At 41.6% G+C, this 18,857-nt stretch overlaps 1 protein-coding gene across 9 annotated transcripts in view; it reads left to right on the top strand.

Annotated features, from left to right (window-relative positions):
• Window positions 1-18,857, top strand: part of Bcas3 (BCAS3 microtubule associated cell migration factor) — a 474,306-nt gene that overhangs the window by 49,242 nt on the left and 406,207 nt on the right. For all 9 annotated transcript variants that reach the window (XM_041664855.1, XM_041664856.1, XM_041664853.1 and 6 more), the window contains exon 7: window positions 15,921-15,993. In XM_041664855.1, the coding sequence (XP_041520789.1) occupies window positions 15,921-15,993 (73 nt within the window). The remainder of the gene's footprint in view (window positions 1-15,920; window positions 15,994-18,857) is intronic.

The raw sequence follows: 18,857 nt of genomic DNA, 5'->3' as shown, positions 1-18,857 counted from the left end.
TTCCTGACACCTCGTCTCTGGTGTGGTCGCCATGCCGCTTGGGGCATTTAGGAATGATTTGTTTTCCAAGCCTGTGTTTGAGGTGGCTTTGTTTTCCTGATCCTGTCCCGAGGACAGAGTTCCTGAGGAGAATATCTGCCTTTTCTGGTTTTGGTGGGGTGTGGTATGGACTTTGACATAAGGTGCAACTTGTCTGAACCCTGCGATAATCCTCCTTCCTTGGAGGGTTCTAGAGAGAGGATTATAAACTAGCAGTCTGTGAACTCTGATGCCTGCTGGTGCTGTTCTGGTGACATTCAAGCCCGCATATGCACATCCCCCATTGGAACTTTAGTTCCCACTTCACCTTGGTTAGTATCCTCATGGATTATTTTTCTGTAGTGTCAAGAAATATTTTTACCACATCCCAGTGTTTCCAGGTTCTATATACTGCATACTTCCTTGATAGTGTGATTTCACTTTGAGGCCTGCTGTGGTATGTTTAATCTCAGCACTAGGGAGGCAGAGGCTGGTGGCTCTCTGTGAAATCGAGTCCAGCCTGGTCTACATAGCAAATTACAGTCAAGCTGGGGCTACATATGAAAACACTGTTTTAAAAACAAACAAAAAATCGAAGCAGTAGCCTTAGTCTGTATTTGTTTTTCATTGTGAAGTTTTAGAATACCCTTAGTGTCTGTGTTAGGTTTGGAGAGGACATAGGTAACACGGGGACGAATACATAGAAAACCATGTCCTTCAGTACTGCACTTAAACCTTAAGCTTTAGTCACAAATGTCACCAATGTCCTGGCGGCGGTGGTGAACACCATTTTCCCAACACCTGAGAGGCAGGGACAGGCAGATCTCTTGAGTTCGAGGTCAGCCTGGTCAGTGTTACACTGAGAAACTCTGCCCCTCACCCTCAAAGAAGATAAATGTCACAAATGCAGTAGTGAATGTTTTTTAAATTAATAAATCTTTAAAAGAAATGTTGGCAGGTTTTTTGCGACTGAAATAAACTCCCAGTAGTACATTGACCACGTAGATCAGGGTTAGGAAGATAGGTGTAATAAGTGACTGCTAAATCCCTGTGGGCTTAATGACAGTGACCCAGATAGACAGATGACTGTCACAGCACGGTAAATGCTTTCACTGGAGATTGGGTCTTGGCGAATGGATGAAACTTTGGTCGTAAAATCTGTATTTGTTTATTGTGACATAGGCATGTAACCTAGAACTCAGCATTTGCTAAGTCATGGCAAATGTAAAATGAAATTTACCCTTTTTGAAGATTTTTTTGTCTTAAAGTTAATGAATTTTCGGGATACTGTTTGACTAGGTGGAAAACAGTACGTGCAGTGTTTCACCGCTGCTGCCGTCAGCACACAGGCCGCTCCGTCTCTGCAGAAAGTCCCTCTGTCAACTCTGAACGCCCCGGGACACTTAGAACACACAGTAGAATAGGACAAATGTGGGGAGGATGTGGAAAAATTGGAACCTTCAATCATGGTGCCTGGGAATGTATCATTAGTGTAGTTACGTTGGAAACTAGTTTGAGTTCCTTCAATGTTATATATAGAGTTACCACGGGAACCCACCAATTCTGTCCCTAGGTATACAACCAAGGAATGAAATATAATGTCCATATAAATAAAAATATATGGCTATACAACAGTATATATATGATCTTCATAGCAGTATTATAAAAATATTGAAATAGCCGAAATATTTACCCGATGGTAGACTGTGGTATATCCATAGATTTGACTATTATTTGGTCATTAACAGGAGCAGGTTATTATTTCTTTTTAATAGTGTTGTGTATTGCATAGTCCTTAAGCAGGGTCTAGATAAGCTCTCTTCCAGATTTTCATTTCAGGAATAGAGTTCTGATGTGTGTTACATCCCAATGAGTCATTTCTCCTACTCCATCTTTCTCTTCCTTCCCTCTCTCTTCTCCACCTCCACTCCTTTCTCTTCCTTCTTTTTTTCATCTTCCTTTCTGATCCTCTAGCCTCAGTTTTTCAAGTTCTAGGATTGCAGGCATAAATGTGTGTGTGTGTGTGTGTGGGTGCTTGCACATGTGTTGGTGTGCACTTCTGTGTTATGCTCAGTGGCTGGAGAAGGTCGTTGGTGTCTTTCTCTTTCATGCTCCAGCTTGCTCATTTAAAAGAGGATTCCTTACTGAACCACAAGCTTGATATGTTTACTAGGCTAACTGGTTAGTGAATTCCCAGGATCCACTTGTCCTGGCTGTTCTACACCTTGGAAATGCTGGTATTATCTCCAGACCTAGTCATGACTTATTTTTTAAATGGAGATTTGAACTCTGGTCCTTCTGCTTTTACAAGCAAACACTCTTACTGGCTGAGCCATCTCCTCCTCCCTGTGTTCAATTCCCTTTTCATTTTTGGGTAGTACTCTACTGTTTGGATATGCTTTGCTCTCAGCAAGGGTACTTTGTTTTATTCCAGCTTTGCTGGTATGTTTAAACTGCACTTTTTGCTGGTAGGGGCATGTATTGACTTCTCATGGATCTTTATTTAGAAGTGGGGTTGCTGTGACATATATGTTTAATTTTTTTAGGCATTGCCAAATATCTAAATTATAAATATTGCTAATTTCTACCAGCAATGTTTGTTTCCCGGATGATGTTGAGTGGTTTTTGACTTTGTGATTCCAGGTAAAATGCTCTGCCTGTGAGCTTTATGCCCAGGCCTTCCCTGGCCCTTTACCTTGTTGCTTTGAGGAAGAGTCCCCAAAAGGTGATCATTGAGGAGCTGAGCTGGCTTGGGAGCAGTTGGGATCTGCGGCATCCCCATTGTTGAGGATCTTTTCTTACATGTGGGCTACATTTGCACCAGTAAGCACATACACTCAAAAATCAATGCTCAAAAAGCTCTAAGTCCTTGACTAATCTTTTTTTTTTAACCGTTTCCACAGTTTTGCCTTTTTCTGAATGTCACATGATAGGACTCATTCAGTACACAACATTTGCACATTGGCTTCTTTTATTGAATGATAAGTAGTTAACTTTGCTTAAAGTCTTCATTCTTTGATAGCTTGCTAATTTCCTTCCAGTTGTGAATAGTATTTCACCGCAGTCAGGGGTGGTTTATCTGTTCACCTGCAGGAGGAAATGCTGATTGCATCCATGTTTAGCACAGCCTGACTGTTAGAGGTAAATAAAACCACTATAAGCAGTCACATGGTATGGATGTATGTTTGCATTGTTTAGGTAAATATATCTGGGGATCTGAGGCCGTTGTATGGCGAGAGCATGTTTAGATTTTATGGAACTGTCAACTGTCCTCCATAGAGATGACACAATCTTTTTTGTTGGACCCGTGAGGAATGATGGTTCTGTTGCTGCTGACCTGCCTACCTTTTGGTGTCAGTGTTTCGTAATTGGCCACTGCAGGAGATGTGCTGCAGCATCTTACTGTTGTAATTGTTAGTTCCACTGTGACCCATGGCACCAAACAGGGTCTTGCGAGGTAGCCTTGACTGGCCTCTTGCCTCTGTTTCCTATGTACTAGGGTTAAAGGCGTGGCCTTTCTAGGCCTTGTGCCAATTTTAAAATAGCTCCTTTTTGTTGTTGGTTTAAAGTATTGATTCTAGGGGCCTAGCCTTGCCATAGAAAGTGTGGTCAGTATGTGCAAAGTTTCAAAACCAAGAAAACTCAAAAACAAACAAAACACTAAGCCTGCCGACTAAACAGACCCCAGTTCCTGTCTGTTTTAAGCCACAGTTCTGTGGAAGCTTTGTTTTCTGCATGTATTTTCTCACAGTATGGTGCTTTTACTAGTGTCCTGTACAGAACATGTTAAATCGTGGTTTCCTCACCGACATGTGACTCTGCTCATTTTTCGTGACTCACTAATGCCCTGCCCACTACACACACTGCCTGTGCTTCTTCTTTCTTGCTAGGGCTACAGACCTTTAGCCTCTGTTCTTCCATGTCTGTTGTTAGCAGTCTGCTCCCCCCTGTGCTAGCACCCAGTCAATTGCTGTCAAGTGTCCCCATTTCTACACTGACTGCGGTGCAATTTCTTACTTACATTTTTTTAAATGCAGCTATAAACTTTAGCATGCATAACTCTCCTTATGTGTGGTGGTTTGAAGCTTAGTTAGAGTGTGGGAGCTTAACCTATTTTTACTTCACTGTAGGTGTGAGCCACCATGTCTGCCTTTAGTCTTAATTTTGACAGATGCACACTTTATATTCCGTATTTCTGTGAAGGGAGATGTCCCAGCAACCTGGAATGTTCTCGTTCGTGTGCTGTTTCCCACTCACCCATCTCCAGTGCTCCCTCCCTCCCTCCCTCCCTCCCTCCCTCTCTCCTTCCCTTCCTCCCTCCCTCCTTCCTTCCTGTGCTTGCTTGCTTCCTTCCTTCCTTTCTTTTGTGATTTCTTTCACAGCAGAGAAAGCAGTTTTCCCTACTTTGGGGGTGGTTTTAAACTCTAGGTATCTTTCCTTTCTATTGCCATGTAGTATCACTGAATGAATACCTTCAATATTACCTTTATCCTTTTGGTATTTTTTTTTACTTGCTAATATATTTTAATGCAGCTAACTTGTAGCATGCAATTGCAGAGCTTTGTGTGTGGTAGTTTGAAGCTTAAATTCAAGGATGGTCTTGATACGTTTTTATTTTAACATTTATTTAAATTTATTTTAGTTGCATTGGTGTTTGGTCTGTGTTAAGGTGTCAGATCCTCTGGAACTGTAGTTACAGACGTAGTGAGCTGCCACGTGGGTGCTGGTACTTGAATCTGGTCCTTTTTAAGAGCAGTCACTGAGTCATCCCTCCAGCCCCTGAACGTGGTTTTGAAATGTGAATATAGTTATTGTGATCGTTGACTTACAGATTTTAGTGTATAGGAATTAAGGCCAACAATGTAATGTGTATGGTATGTACAGGTAGGTGCTGTGAAGAAGTAAATCTGGGTATGGGACAGAATGTGATGAAGGATGGTGGAGAGAGGGACCTTTCTGACTACGAGACGTTTTGGCCAAGTTGTAAAAGACATCAGAGCGTATTCAGCAGAGTAGAAAGTGCTGTGCTGTGAGCTGGAAAGCCTGGGAAAGCCCAGTGTGGTCCAGACTGAGGTGCGTGGATAGGCGTCAAATGGACTGTGGCACTGTGGTCAGAGCAGGAGCCAGGGCTGGCACCACACAGGAGTAGATGTTAATGTTGTAACAGCCTTTGCATGTGTCCGTGGACAGTTAAGTCCTCTGCTGCACAGCAGTGTGCAGAAGCTGTCAGCCTCTCCGTGGACAGTTAAGTCCTCTGCTGCACAGCGGTCTGCAGAAGCTGTCAGTTAAGTCCTCTTCAGAACAGTGGAAGATTTTGGTGGCTTTGACCATCTGACAAGTCTAATCTGTGAAAGAAGGCCTGGATGTCAGAGTGAATTCTCAGAAGATGTCTAGGGCTAGCATAAGGCCCATGATGCTGGCTTCAGCTCCTGGCCATAGAAGAAGAGAAATCTCTGCTATTCTGTACTGTACTCGAGACAGTTTCTGAGTTCTCTGGGAGCTACAATGTATGCGTGTATTTTGAATATCAAAGGCAAATGCCAAGGTGTGCTTTGTGACCACATTTAGATCCAATAGTTGAAGGCAGTGAGATTTTGTCCTGACTCTTGTGCTTGGTCCAAGTTTATGAAACTTCTGTCTGGCTCCTTCCGTGTTTCAATTCCTGTCTTCTCTCTTCTTTTTTTTTTTTTAAATGCACTTGGTCACATTTTCCTGTTTAGATAAGAAAAAGATGTAAGAAGATCATCCAATTTATGACAGGGATTATTATTTATGAAAAATCTGATAAAGTAGAAATTGTCCCTTGTAAAAAAAATTCTGACAGCTTAAAAACTGACACAAGAATTCATTGATCATGCAATCATCTGAAATTTCACATTTTGCCTGTATCTTGAGTGCTCACAATGAGGGAATCTATAAGTAAGACACCTCAAGGTCAACTTAAGGACGTCTGTTTTAAAGGAAACGATTTCAGTTAAAAAAAAAAAAAAAAACGATGACACAGCTTGTGGGAGGCAGTGCGAGAGGATCCGTGCTCCGGCGCCATTATCAGCTCGCTGTGCCGAGAGGCTGAGGACAGCCTGGGCAACACGAGACCTCATCTCCATGAGAGGAGACAGGGAGGTTTTGGGATAGATTAGCTGAGTGGTTTAAATGAATTTAGTTGTTCAAAGAAATCCTTCTGGAAAAGATTTTCTCAGTAAAAATTTATTAGTGAGGACATACTGTTGTGTAAAGTCTTTATATGCAGGACGCTGTCTTCAACATCAAAAGGGAGAGGCGCAATATTTCATCACCAGTTGGCATTTTATTTGCCTCTGGATCTGCTTTTGGACTCAGGTAGAAGCTGTTTTTAAGTTGATGTCTTGGAATCTCCACGCTGATTTATGAGCTTAAGCTCTTTGGTTCAGATGCGTTTAGAATGGCGTGTGTGAGGGGGACATTAGTTAGCGGTTTCTGACAGGCTAACTGTTTTGAATTTTGTTGAGTGGTGGAGGAGCTGGTGACTTGGTGAGCAGGCCCGCTTTCATTACTTTAATTGTGTGATTTATTAGGATTTTAAGCTTTTTGTAAATGTTTTAGTGTTATAGGACAGAATTAAAAGGATTTAGAATAAAAGGAGTTTAACAAAAGGACTTTGCAACAGGATTGCAGTAGTTCTTGTATTTGATGGATTTGGTTAGCTACATTTCATTTCAATCATCACGGTGCATTCTGTCAAGTGCTGTGGAGCAGGTGTGTGTAACGTCATTCTCTCTATTGTACATGCACACACACACAATTTATATATAAAAAGTTAATCCGCTCCAATTTGGAGGATTACATTACTCGAGGGCGATGACTCCATTAGGCCTCAGAAAAAGTACAAGCTGCTGTTAGATGCATAAAAAACCCAAATGAATACTGTACTGTTTATTAGTGTGTGGAATTTATACTTCAAGAATTGTATTTATTCAGACCATTCAGAATAAAGATACTTAAATGAGAATTAAAATTTACTGACATTGTTTTCAGACTATGAAATTGTAGTTTTTTTTTCCCCCTTAGTTTGTAGAAGGTTCTGCCTCAAATGTATATAAGTATTTTGGGGATCCTTGTTTTTTGTGGTTCAGTCATTACAATTGTCTTTTTTTGGGGTACCTGTTGGGTGGCCCTGTGCTCGAGTTAGGGCTTCTCTTTTGCATCTTACAAACTTGGCTCTGAATATCCATAAAGAGCCTAAATCTTAGTACCTGTGTTGTGGCGACGTCTGCTCACTGGTAGATTCTAGGAGGCCAATGGGACCCAGTGGAGTTCTTCAGTTGCATTTCGAGAAGCGTGGAATAATCAAGTCAGTCTTGCCAGAATTGCACTTCCAAAACCCGATGTTTCTTCCATCGAATTAACGGATTGTTCTGCACAGAGCAGGTGCAGACTGTAAGCCCAGGAGCAGACTGTGAAGGAGTGAGGGATCGGCTCTGTGCAGATGAAGTCCAATTGTAATTAATTTTGTACAGAAATAATATAGGCTTTGGATCAGTTAAATTTTAACTCATGCTTGGATTTAAAAGTCAGATTATTAATTGTTAAATCGGATTTGTAGCAGAAGCAGAAATAATCCATTGTAAATTATGTCTGAATAGACATGTAATTTTTATTTCATTTAAAATTTTATATAACATCATAAAACAAATTTATGTATTTTTAGAGTACTGTGTAATGTTTTGATCTTGAACAAATATTCTTTTTTTGTTTATTCATTTTTTTAATATGGAGATGGAGTCAGACCTTAAACTTGCTGTCATCCTCCTGCCTCAACCTCCCTAGTGCTGAAATGAAGAGGGTACTCCTCATGCCTGGCTTTTGTTTTCCTTCTTGGTTCTTCCACACTGACTGTGAAGATTTCTTGTGGATATGTAAAGTGTCCTGGAAATTTTCTTCAGTTTATCGCTGGTACTTTTCAAGTTTTAAAATAATATCTACCATTTGAAAAAATTCGTTTTTTTTCTGCTCACTCCTCCCCATTCACTTCTTCCCTTCCCTGATTTTGTTTCTCTGTTTTTGTTGAGTAGCTGAGGATGACCTTGAACTTCTGACCCTATCCTCCTGCTTCTACTTCCTAAGTTCTAAGACAGCAGGGATCAGCAACCAAGCCTGGTTTATAAAGTGTGAGGAATAGACTTGAGGGCCTTGAGCGCTCTGGGCCAGCACTCTGCTTTCTGAGCCGCATGCAGCCTCTAGAGCTTCCTTCACTTCATTATCCATTTCACATTGGGTTTTGTTTTATTCCACGTCTCAGAATCTCCACATTTCCCAGAAGTTAGTAACGGTGACGTCATAATTCCTGCTGTTTCTTCCTATGGAGACACTTTTCTAAACTACTGTAGATCCTTTCCTGTCCCTGTACAGTTGCAACTTCACCTTCTTGAGGCGTTTCCCTCCTGCAGTTGGTTTCCTGGAGGCTTCTCCCAGCACTTTCCAGTCCTTCCCCAGCGGAGCCCTGGGTGATAAGGATCTGACACTAGTGTTTGGGAGGAGTCCTGGGCCTGGGAAAGGCTGCGGCATTAAGCATTAATGCTGTTATTTAATCCTCGCGTCACCTGGAGCTGCTTACTGTCCGAGGCTCTCTAGAGAGCGACCTTTCAGGCTGCTAGGAATGGGGAGGGAGAGCTAAGTTGTCTAGAAGTAAAGTTTTTGCATCTGAGAGTTTCTCAAGTAGCCAGTGACAAGCCGGTCTCCCTTTGTTTTAGACCGGTTCTTTCACATCCAGTCCCGAGTGAACCTGGTGTAATCTCTTACTGTGCCTTTTATAACCCTTTATATAAAGTCCCTTTAATCTCAGGGTGCTTTCCTACCACTGAAACCTTTAGCTTTTACTTTGAACTGCTAAATGGCCGATACTTATCTCTTTGTAAGTTTGATTGGGGTTATTACATATTTTAAAACTGAAGAATTGCTCTCATAGAACTTTTAGAGAGAATAAAATTAAACGTGTGTTTTCATCCTCTCAGTTTGCATTCAAATTTAAAATAAGCCCCAGCTCATCTCTTGGAATTTGACTTCTTGTTTAAAGTGAACACAGACATTTTACAGTAAATTTATATATCACATGGACTGAAAACCAGAAACGATTTCAACACTGAAAAATTTCTTTCCACTTCTCCAGTCTTCTTATTTTCTTTGCCTCTCCTGTCAAGAATGATTACAATTCCTATGTGTCCTTGGGGAGGGTGTACAGCGGAAGGGATGCTGTGTGGGTCTGTGTCTTCCCGCTCTTGTGTGTATTCCCCTTTCTTCATTATATTTGCTGCCTCCTCTGTGTTTACATTCAGTGTGTTTTGTTTGCAGTGGTGGGGACTGAATCTTCCATCACACACTTGGCCCTTTCCTCCTTCACTCTTTTAAACAGTGCTGGAGTGAGTAATCGGGCATGTAAATTGTTTCTCATCCTTAAGTGTGTGTAGGATAAAAATCTCAGCCATCTTATGTGTAGATTCAGGGACTTTAAATTTATAGTTTTGATTAATGTGGTGAAAGTTTCATCAAAATTTGGATCTTGTGTTTGATAAATGTCAATTTATATGAACACAATTTAGATTTTAAGTGGAATGTCTCAAGAAATTATTATTATTATTATTATTTTTTACTGAGAAACTTCTGAAAAGCAAAGGACGCTGTCAGCAAGACAAAATGGCAGCCTACAGAATGGGAAAAGATTTCACCAACCCCACATCAGACAGAGGACTGATTTCCAACACATACAAAGAACTAAAGAAATGGGTCATCAAAGGAACAAATAATCCAGTAAAAAATTGTGGTACAGACCTAAACAGAGAACTCTCAACAGGTGAATCTAAAATGGCTGAAAGACACTTAAGAAAATGCTCAACATCCTTAGTCATCAGAGAAATGCATATCAAAAGAACTCTGAGATTCCATCTTACACCTGTAAGAATGGCCAAGATCAAAAACACTGATGACAACTTATGCTGGAGAGGTTGTGGGGCAAAGGGAACACTCCTCCGTTGCTGGTGGGAGTGCAAACTGGTACAGCCATTTTGGATATCAATATGGCGATTTCTTAGGAAATTAGGAAACAACCTTGTTGAAGTAGGAGCCGTGGGCTGCGTCCCTGGCACCTGGCTGCCTGCACGGCTTATGCCCCAAAATAATTACATGGAAACTGTATTCTTTTAAACACCGCCTGGCCCATTAGTTCCAGCCTCTTATTGGCTAGCTCTTACATATTGATCTAACCCATTTCTAATAATCTGTGTAGCCCACGAGGTGGCTTACCAGGGAAGATCTTAACCTGCGGCTGTGTTGGGTGAGAGAATCATGGCGACTCACTGACTCAGCTTCTTTCTCCCAGCATTCTGTTCTGTCTACTCTGCCTACCTAATTTTCTGTCCTATCAGAGACCAAGCAGTTTCTTTATTACTTAACCAATGAAACAACAGATAGAAAGATGACCCTCCTCCATCACAACCTACCTTAAGACTCAGAAATACCACTTTTGGGTGTATACCCAAAGGATGCTCAACCATACCACAAGGACATGGGCTCAACTATGTTCATAGGAGCATTATTTGTCATAGCCAGAACCTAGAAACAATCTAAATGCCCCTCGACTGAAGAATGGATAAAGAAGTTGTGGTACATTTACACAATAGAGTATTACACAGAGGAAAAAAATAGTGACATCTTGAAATTTGTGGGCAAATAAATGGATCTAGAATACATAATATTGAGTGAGGTAACCCAGATCCAGAAAGACAAATATAATATGTCCTCACTCATAAGTGGCTTTTAGACATAAAGCAAAGAAAAACCAGCCTACAATTCACAATCCCCAAAGAACCTAGACAACAAAGAGGACCCTAAGTGAGATGTACGTGGATCTAATCTACATTGGAAGTAGAAAAAGACAAGATCTCCTGAAGTAAAGGGGAGGAAGGGATGGGAGCAGAGAAACATACATAGCCCAATACAAACAATAAAAAACATTCATACATTTTTAATAAAGATCGATTTTAAAATTTTATTTGTTTGTATGATTGTGTGACAGAGTCTGTGTGCATGTGTGTGTGTGTGTGTGTGTGTGTGTGAGAGAGAGAGAGAGAGAGAGAGAGAGAGAGAGAATATGCTCGTCCCATGGAGTTAAGTTATATAGGGGCCAGAGAAAAACTATTGGAAATTTGTTTTCTCCTTATTGGGTCCTAGAGATCTCGCTTAGGTTATCAGGCTTGCCTAGCAAGCATGTATATCTGATAAGCCATCTCACCCACCCCTAGCTGAAAAATTTCTGATTTATCTAAAGTATTTGGAATAATATATGAGATACTGCTCATCATTTGATGATCCATCTGATTTCACTACTTTTTATGTTTCTCCTACCAGACCATCCTAGATAAGATATTAGTTTTTTAATTATTTATTTATTTTTGATCGAAAGAATCTTGACTAGGTGTGGAACTCAGGAGACAAAGGCAGGCGTGTCTCTTTGAGTTCAAGTTTAGTCTGACTGGTCTACAAAGCAAATTCCTGGCCAGGCAAGGTTATTCAGTCAGGGTCTTGTCTCCAAAAGAAAAAAAGAACCACCATCACCACCACCAACAACAAACAATCAAACAAAAGCAGATCTTTTTTTTTTTTTTAAGAATCTTTTTATTTATTTATTTATTTATTTATTTATTTATTATGTATACAATGTTCTGTCTGTGTGTATGCCTGCAGGCCAGAAGAGGGCACCAAATCTTATTACAGATGGTTGTGAGCCACCATGTGGTTGCTGGGAATTGAACTCAGGACCTTTGGAAGAGCAAGCAATGCTCTTAACCACTGAGCCATCTCTCCAGCCCACAAAAGCAGATCTTTAAAAGCAAAAGTATAGCAAGCAACTGTGTCGTGGAAGAGTGGTGGCTGATCCTAAGCTTTAGGATGGCAGCAGAGGAGGAATGGCAGAGTCACGCAGGTGCTATGCAGTGGGGTTTTTATACGCCTGGGAGTCTCCAGGAAAGCAGATGGGGAGCAGGGACTAGAGTGGTAGTCTGGAGGCCGCATTTGTAGGAAGCCAGAGTGAGTGGAGGATCCGCTCCAGTGTGTTCACTAAGTTTGCTCATTATTTAAATTAATTTATTTTTTCCAAAAACAATCTTTTCTCATTTTGTATACCATTCACAGTTCCCACTCCCTCCCCTTCTCCTGCTCCCTCCAACTTCCCCACCTCCACTCCATCTAGAAGTCAACCAAGTCTAGCATATCATACCAAGTCTCCCCTTCCCCCCATCTAGGCTGAGCAAGGTATTCCTCCAAAAAGCCAGTTAAAGCAGTCTGCCCCAGCCCCACAGTCTGCCCCAGCCCCACAACTGTCACCTCTATTCAGAATGCCCAGTTTGGTACTATGCTGGTTCCCCCACTGTCTGGAAGTTAGTGAGCTTCCATTAGCTCAGGTAAGCTGTCTCTGTGGGTATCCCCTCATGGTCTTGACCCCTTTGTTTGCATTACCACTCCTTCCTCTCTTCTATGGACTTCGGGAGCTGTGGATCTCTGCATCTGCTTCTATCAATTGCTGGATGAAATTTTTGAGATAATTGAGGTGGTCATTAATTTGATTACAGGGGAAGGCCAGTTTAGGCATCCTCTCCACTATTGCTTAGGGTCTTAGCTGGGGTCATCCTTGTGGTTTCCTGGGAATTTCCCTATTGAGAAGTTTCTCACTAGCCCCATAATGGCTTCCTCAATCAATCTCTTTCCTTGCTCTCCTTCTCTGTCCTTCCCCCATCTCGACCATCTCATGTTCTCCTCCCCCTTCCTTTCTTCCCTCCTTCCACCTGTTTCTGCCTTCCTTCTCCCTCACTCCCATGCTCCTGATTTTCTCAGGAGATCTTGTCTATTTCCCCTTCTCAGGGGGATCCATGTATGTTTCTCATACTGTTCTCCTTATTACCTACCTTTTCTGGGGTCATGGACTGTAGGCTGGTTATCCTTTGTTTTACATCTAATATCCACTTCTTAGTGAGTACATATTGTGTTTGTCTTTCTGGGTCTGGGTTTGCTCACTCAGGATGATTACAATAGTCAGCTTGGCTAAGATGAAAAACAACCATGATTGCATAGGCTGGAGAGGATGTGGAGTAAGGGGAACACTCCTCCATTGCTGGTGGGAGTGCAAACTTATACAACCACATTGGAAATCAGTATGGCATTTTCTCAGAAACCTCAAGACTCATCAGTACCACTCTTGGGCATATACTCAAAAAGTCCTGAATCATACTATATAGGACATTTGTTCAGCTATCTTCATAGCAGCATTGTTTGTAATAGCCAGAACCTGGAAACAACCTAAGATGTGGGATACATTTTATATGTTAATAAAGAAGCTCCTTCGGCCTATAGCAGGACAAAGTATAGCCAGGCTGGAAGAGATTTATAGAGAGCATAGGCAGAGTCAGGGAGATGCTCTGTAGCTGAGACAGACATTGGACCCTTACCAGTAAGCCACAGCCTTATGCTGATACACAGATTGTTATAAATAAGATAATTTAAGATGTGAGAGTTAATAAGAAGCCTGAGCTAATAGGCGAAACAGCGATGTAATTAATATAGTTTCTGTGTGATCATTCGGGTTCGGGGAGCCGGGAACGAACGAGCAGTCTCTACCTACAAATCTAGATGCCCCTCACCGGAAGAATGGATAAAGAAAATGTGGTACATTTACGTAATGGAGTACTACTCAGTGAAAAACAATGGCATCTTGAAATTTGCACATAAATGGATGGAACTAGTTTGTTCGTTTTTTAATTCTCTGGTCCTGGCAGTGGAGGAAGTCTGTCATGTGGGAGTTTCTTCACCCCTTGAGCAGGTATGACGAAGGTCAGACTGCTTCACCTCCTCCTGTGCTTTCGGTGCTCTAAAAAGTAGACCAGGAGCAGCACAAGCTCTCCGAGTACTATTAACTCGGTTTGCAGGACTTTCTCTTAATTGTGTGCTCAAACATCTTTCTATGTCATTTGTACCCAAAGTGTATTTATTATTTTAATTTTATTTCTTAAAAAGTTTGTTTTTAGTTTCGTGTATGTGAATCACATGCATGTGTGTTTCCTGAGGCGGCCAGAGGGGGAAGTCACATCCCTTGGAATTACAGAAGTAATTCTTGGAGTTACAGAAGATTGTGAATTGCTCTCGGGTGCTGGGAACCAAAGCAAGGTCTTCTACAAGAGCAACACTACTAAATACTACTATTTTTTTGTTTGTTTGTTTTTTTGTTTTGTTTTTTCGAGACAGGGTTTCTCTGTGGTTTTTGGAGCCTGTCCTGGAACTAGCTCTGTAGACCAGGCTGGCTTCGAACTCACAGAGATCCGCCTGCCTCTGCCTCCCGAGTGCTGGGATTAAAGGCGTGCGCCACCACCGCCCGGCTTAAATACTGCTATTTTTAATATGGGTTCTGAGGATCACACATAGCTCTGTGTATTCAAGGCACACACTTAACTTACTGAAGTGTCTCTTCAACCATGCACCTGGTTTATATTATGTTGCCTAGTATTCTGGCATAGCCTTGAATGAGAACATCGATGTTGAGCACACTTGAGTCCTTACTGACTTGAGTGGGAATACTCTGATCTATTAACTATTATTTTCGTCTCTGTTTCTGTAAATAGTCATTACTGTGTTAAAGCAACTATTTTTGAGCACTCTAGGGAGGTAGAAGCAGGGGATAAAAATTTTAAAGCCAGTTTTGGCTGCATGATAAGTTAAAGCTAACCTTGGATTCATGAGACCTTCTCAAAGGGAGAGGGAGAAATTAAAAAAAAATTGGGGCTGGAAAGATGGGTCAGTGGTTAAGATTACTGTCTGCTTTTCCAAAGGACTGATGTCCCGGAATTCACATGGTGGCGTACAATAAACCATCTGCAGCTCCGTTCCAGGGCAGCTGACACCCTGTTTTGGTCTTGGAGGCAGATTGTGCACAGACATAGATGGGCAGAAGACCCATATACATAAAAATAAAACAATGAATGAAAGAAAAACTAGGTGTTCTGGTAGTACTCGCTGAGGCTGTAGGATCTGGAGTTCAGGGCCTGCCTAGGCTGCAGAGCTAAAGCAGAATAAAACAAGTTAACTTTGTTGTTTTCTTTTGTTGCTAGCATGAGTAGGTATAGAGTTGAGTCAAATCTTTATTCTTTATGTGCTGCATTGGCAGGGTTATTAGTGGTTGGTCTAATTTCCAGCATTTGTATATCCCAACAACTAGCAAGGATTCGTTTCATTTCTTAGGTGACTTTAATGAAACTGTTTCATTAAAAAGTTTACATTCATGCATAAATTACTATGATATATTTTATAATTTTAAAATCATAATAGTTTGGGTGTCATGCATATGCTAGTTTTTTTGGGGGAGGGAGTTTCAAGATAGGATTTTTCTGTGTAGCCATGGCCATGCTGGAGTTCTAGATCAGGCTGGCCTTGAACTTAGATATCCGCCTGCCCCTGCTAAGATCAAAAGTTGTGCACCATCCCAGGCTGGCAAACATGCCAGTCATAATGAGCTAGTCAGCACTATAGGATGGGTTTTTGATCCCACAGAGAATGTTGGTAAGATTGAATCAGGTGCCATTCAAACAAATCTTTAATAAAATGTCAGTATCTTTAATGTTTAAAGTATTTTTCCTCCAGTTTTCATTATTTGTGCATTTAAGTGGGCTGAATGCATTGTAGTGAACAGATTTCTGTTGTGTGTATATATGAATGTAAACACACATTCACAAACTTGTATAGATATCTACTTTGTTCTGTGTATGGCAGACTAGGGATTTCCCACTGCTCTATCCCATCCTCTGTTGGAAATATTTTGAAATAATGGCAAATATACAATATGCATGAGTTTCTCAAAACATACTTTTTTGTCTTATGCTCTCTAACAGGTGCTCAAAAATGTGATAACTTTGCTGAGAAAAGACCTCTTCTTGGTGTTTGTAAGAGCATTGGATCTTCGGGGTAAGGATGTTCAAATTGAAGCCTTGACACCTGCAGCACTTGCGGTGACGTTTTTACCCACTCTTTTTTCCTGTATTGTGGTGCTGAGTCAGATGAAGGCAGTGATAAAAGGTCTCCGTTGTCAGCATCGGGGAAAGTGTTACTGACTGAGCTCGTGCATTTGTAGTGTGGTATTAATACCAATGCCTCTAGTGCAGAAGTTGCTATCGGGTGGCCATAAATTGATGCTGTGGCTTGTGTCTGATGCAACTTCAAGGTATTGCTTGGTTTTCTCACTAATTCTTTTTTTTTTTTTTTTTTTTTTTTTTTTTTTGGTTTTTCGAGACAGGGTTTCTCTGTGGCTTTGGAACCTGTCCTGGAACTAGCTCTGTAGACCAGGCTGGTCTCAAACTCACAGAGATCCGCCTACCTCTGCCTCCCGAGTGCTGGGATTAAAGGCGTGCGCCACCATCGCCCGGCCTCACTAATTCTTTATAATACCATGAAAAAGTACCATTTTCCTTCTTGATTGACACATTGAAAGAACAGGTTTGCTGATTGATTGTGCTTATCATGTTCACACTAGCTTCTGTGAATGAGGGGTGCTATTTTCTGTTTTTATCTGCTTCTTCCATGTATTAAATTGTGTAATCATACTCTTCCTGGTGAATTATAATTTCCCAGTTATCCATTGTGTTCCCTGTATTTTAACAGTCTGCATAATTCCAGTTAGGAACATGTTTAGTAAGCTGCAGTGTTGTACACAGTCACGTGAGTCTAGCTAGGCAGCCCGGGGCAGTGTCATGTTACTACGATGCTCTAGTGACCTATATTCTTTTTAGTTTGACATTCTTTCAAAGTATCTCTTTAAATAATGATTGCAGGTGGCCACTATGTCCACTTGAACTCTTCGTTGAGGAGTGATTGTTCCTGTGTTCCTTTGTTGATAGGGAAGGTGATTGATGGGTTTTAGGCAGGCAGCTGGTAGCTGCCGCCATGTGCTTTCAACCATGGTGCACACTTTAGGTATGGGACTTTGGAAAAGGAAGGTCTTTTAATGACATATATATTTAGGTCATGGAACTATATCCAACCAGAATAAAATAATTCTGTGTGTAGGTTTTGCTTGCATGCATGTATATCTGTGGACCACTTGTGTGCCCGGTGCCTGAGGAGGCCAGAAGAAAGTATCAGAGCTATAGTTATAGATGGTTGTGAGCTTCCATATGGGTCCTGGGGACTTGAATTTGGGTCCTCTAGAAGAGGAGCCAGTGCTTTTAAAGAACCATAGAGTCCTCTATCTAGTCCCTAGTCTTTTTTGAGACGTGTTTTTACTTTGTAGTTTAGGCTGGTCATGAAGGCTTCATGTCATAAACTCCTGGGTGTTCGGCTTACAGACTTGAGCCATCATAATTAGCCAAATCATGTTGTCTTGATTATTACTAGTTATTAATATAGTCTGACTTCATGAAATGTGTGTTAGGGTTTGCTGTAAGAACAGTACTGATAATAAATACATGTGTATCAAAAGGACATTCATTACACTGGCTTGCACAATACAAACTGGACAGTGTGGCTGTCTCATACTGACAAGGCTGAGAAGTCAGTAGGTATGTATACCAGCAGTCTCAGTTTGGTGCTGAGGGCTTCAAGGATTCCCGGAGAGCAAGGGTCTTGGGTCCAGGTGGATGGCCCATCCTGTATCAGTTAATGGTAGCTGCTGCAATAGCAGAAACAGGACAGATGAGTTCACCAGGGAGGGCAAAGGCAATCACAAAACAAAGCTGCTTTCTTTCTTTGCCTCCATCTTTGCTGGGCTGCCCCTAGAAGGTACTGCACACACCTAGGGTGGGCCTTCTAATGTCAAATAACCTGACTGAGAAAATTCTTCACAGGTGTACTTAGTGGCCTGACTTTAGTTGATTCCAGTTCCCGTCAAGTTACTAGCTACCATCAACCTTTACAAGTCAGCCCCCCCCCCGTCAGTTTACACACAGTCACCTTTCCTTGTGTCATGCTTAATTTCCAACTGACAGCAGTAAAAATGTCATAACTTTCTAACGTGATATATCTGTCCCAGGTGCAACTGCAAATGTGTAGTTTTCCCACACAATAGACATGGTATCATGAAGAATTCTTAGTCTTTTAGTATTGAAAGCCCAATATGGAGAAATAAATTTAGAATACTTTATCAGTGCTACTGTCGCAGTCAGTGTTACATCACATGATAAAGAGATGGAGGAAATAAAACACATCTGTTTAACATTCTTAACAAACCAGGACAAAATCGTTCTTGGAAATTACAGTCCTCATTTCCGTAACTGGTCACACGGCTGGTCCTTACATCTGACGTCCTCCACTGCCCATTCTGCATTTCCTCCAGCATCTGGGATTCACTTTGTTCACGGGCCTTTGGGCTGTGGCAAAGATGGCTGGGGAAAGAGTCTAACCGCGCACTGAAAAGGCTATCCTGTCTCCTTGACGGTTGCTCTCCTTCTCTGCTAACATCTTATGATGTGAATTTACATGGGGCACAAATCCCTTTTCTCTTTTTGCCCATTGTGCCATCTGTCTGCACACTGCTACCCCAAACATTGTTCTCACCAGCTTCCATGCCTGGGTCTTCCGTGTCCCTGAATTCACTGAAACCAAGCAAAGTGTACCACCACGTGCACTGCCCAGTGTCCTCCCCGTGACGTAAGCCTTTCAGGGCTGCCCCTTGTCCTTTTGGGTGATGCCTGCATACCATTTAGGGTGATCCATAATGCAGGCTTTATTCTTCTTCCTGCTCACAAGCCAACCATAGGGCACACCCCATGCTTGGAGGCAGTATGACAGGAACCAGAACCGCAGGCAGTAACTACAGCCGCCGCGGCGTAGATAGC

The sequence above is a fragment of the Microtus oregoni genome, unplaced genomic scaffold (assembly GCF_018167655.1).
Source record: "Microtus oregoni isolate MIOR12 unplaced genomic scaffold, Mior012 000015F_ref0000493, whole genome shotgun sequence".
NCBI classification, from domain to species: Eukaryota; Metazoa; Chordata; class Mammalia; order Rodentia; family Cricetidae; genus Microtus; species Microtus oregoni.
The sequence above is the reverse complement of the archived record's forward strand: the minus strand, read 5'-3'. Positions and strand labels throughout refer to the sequence as shown.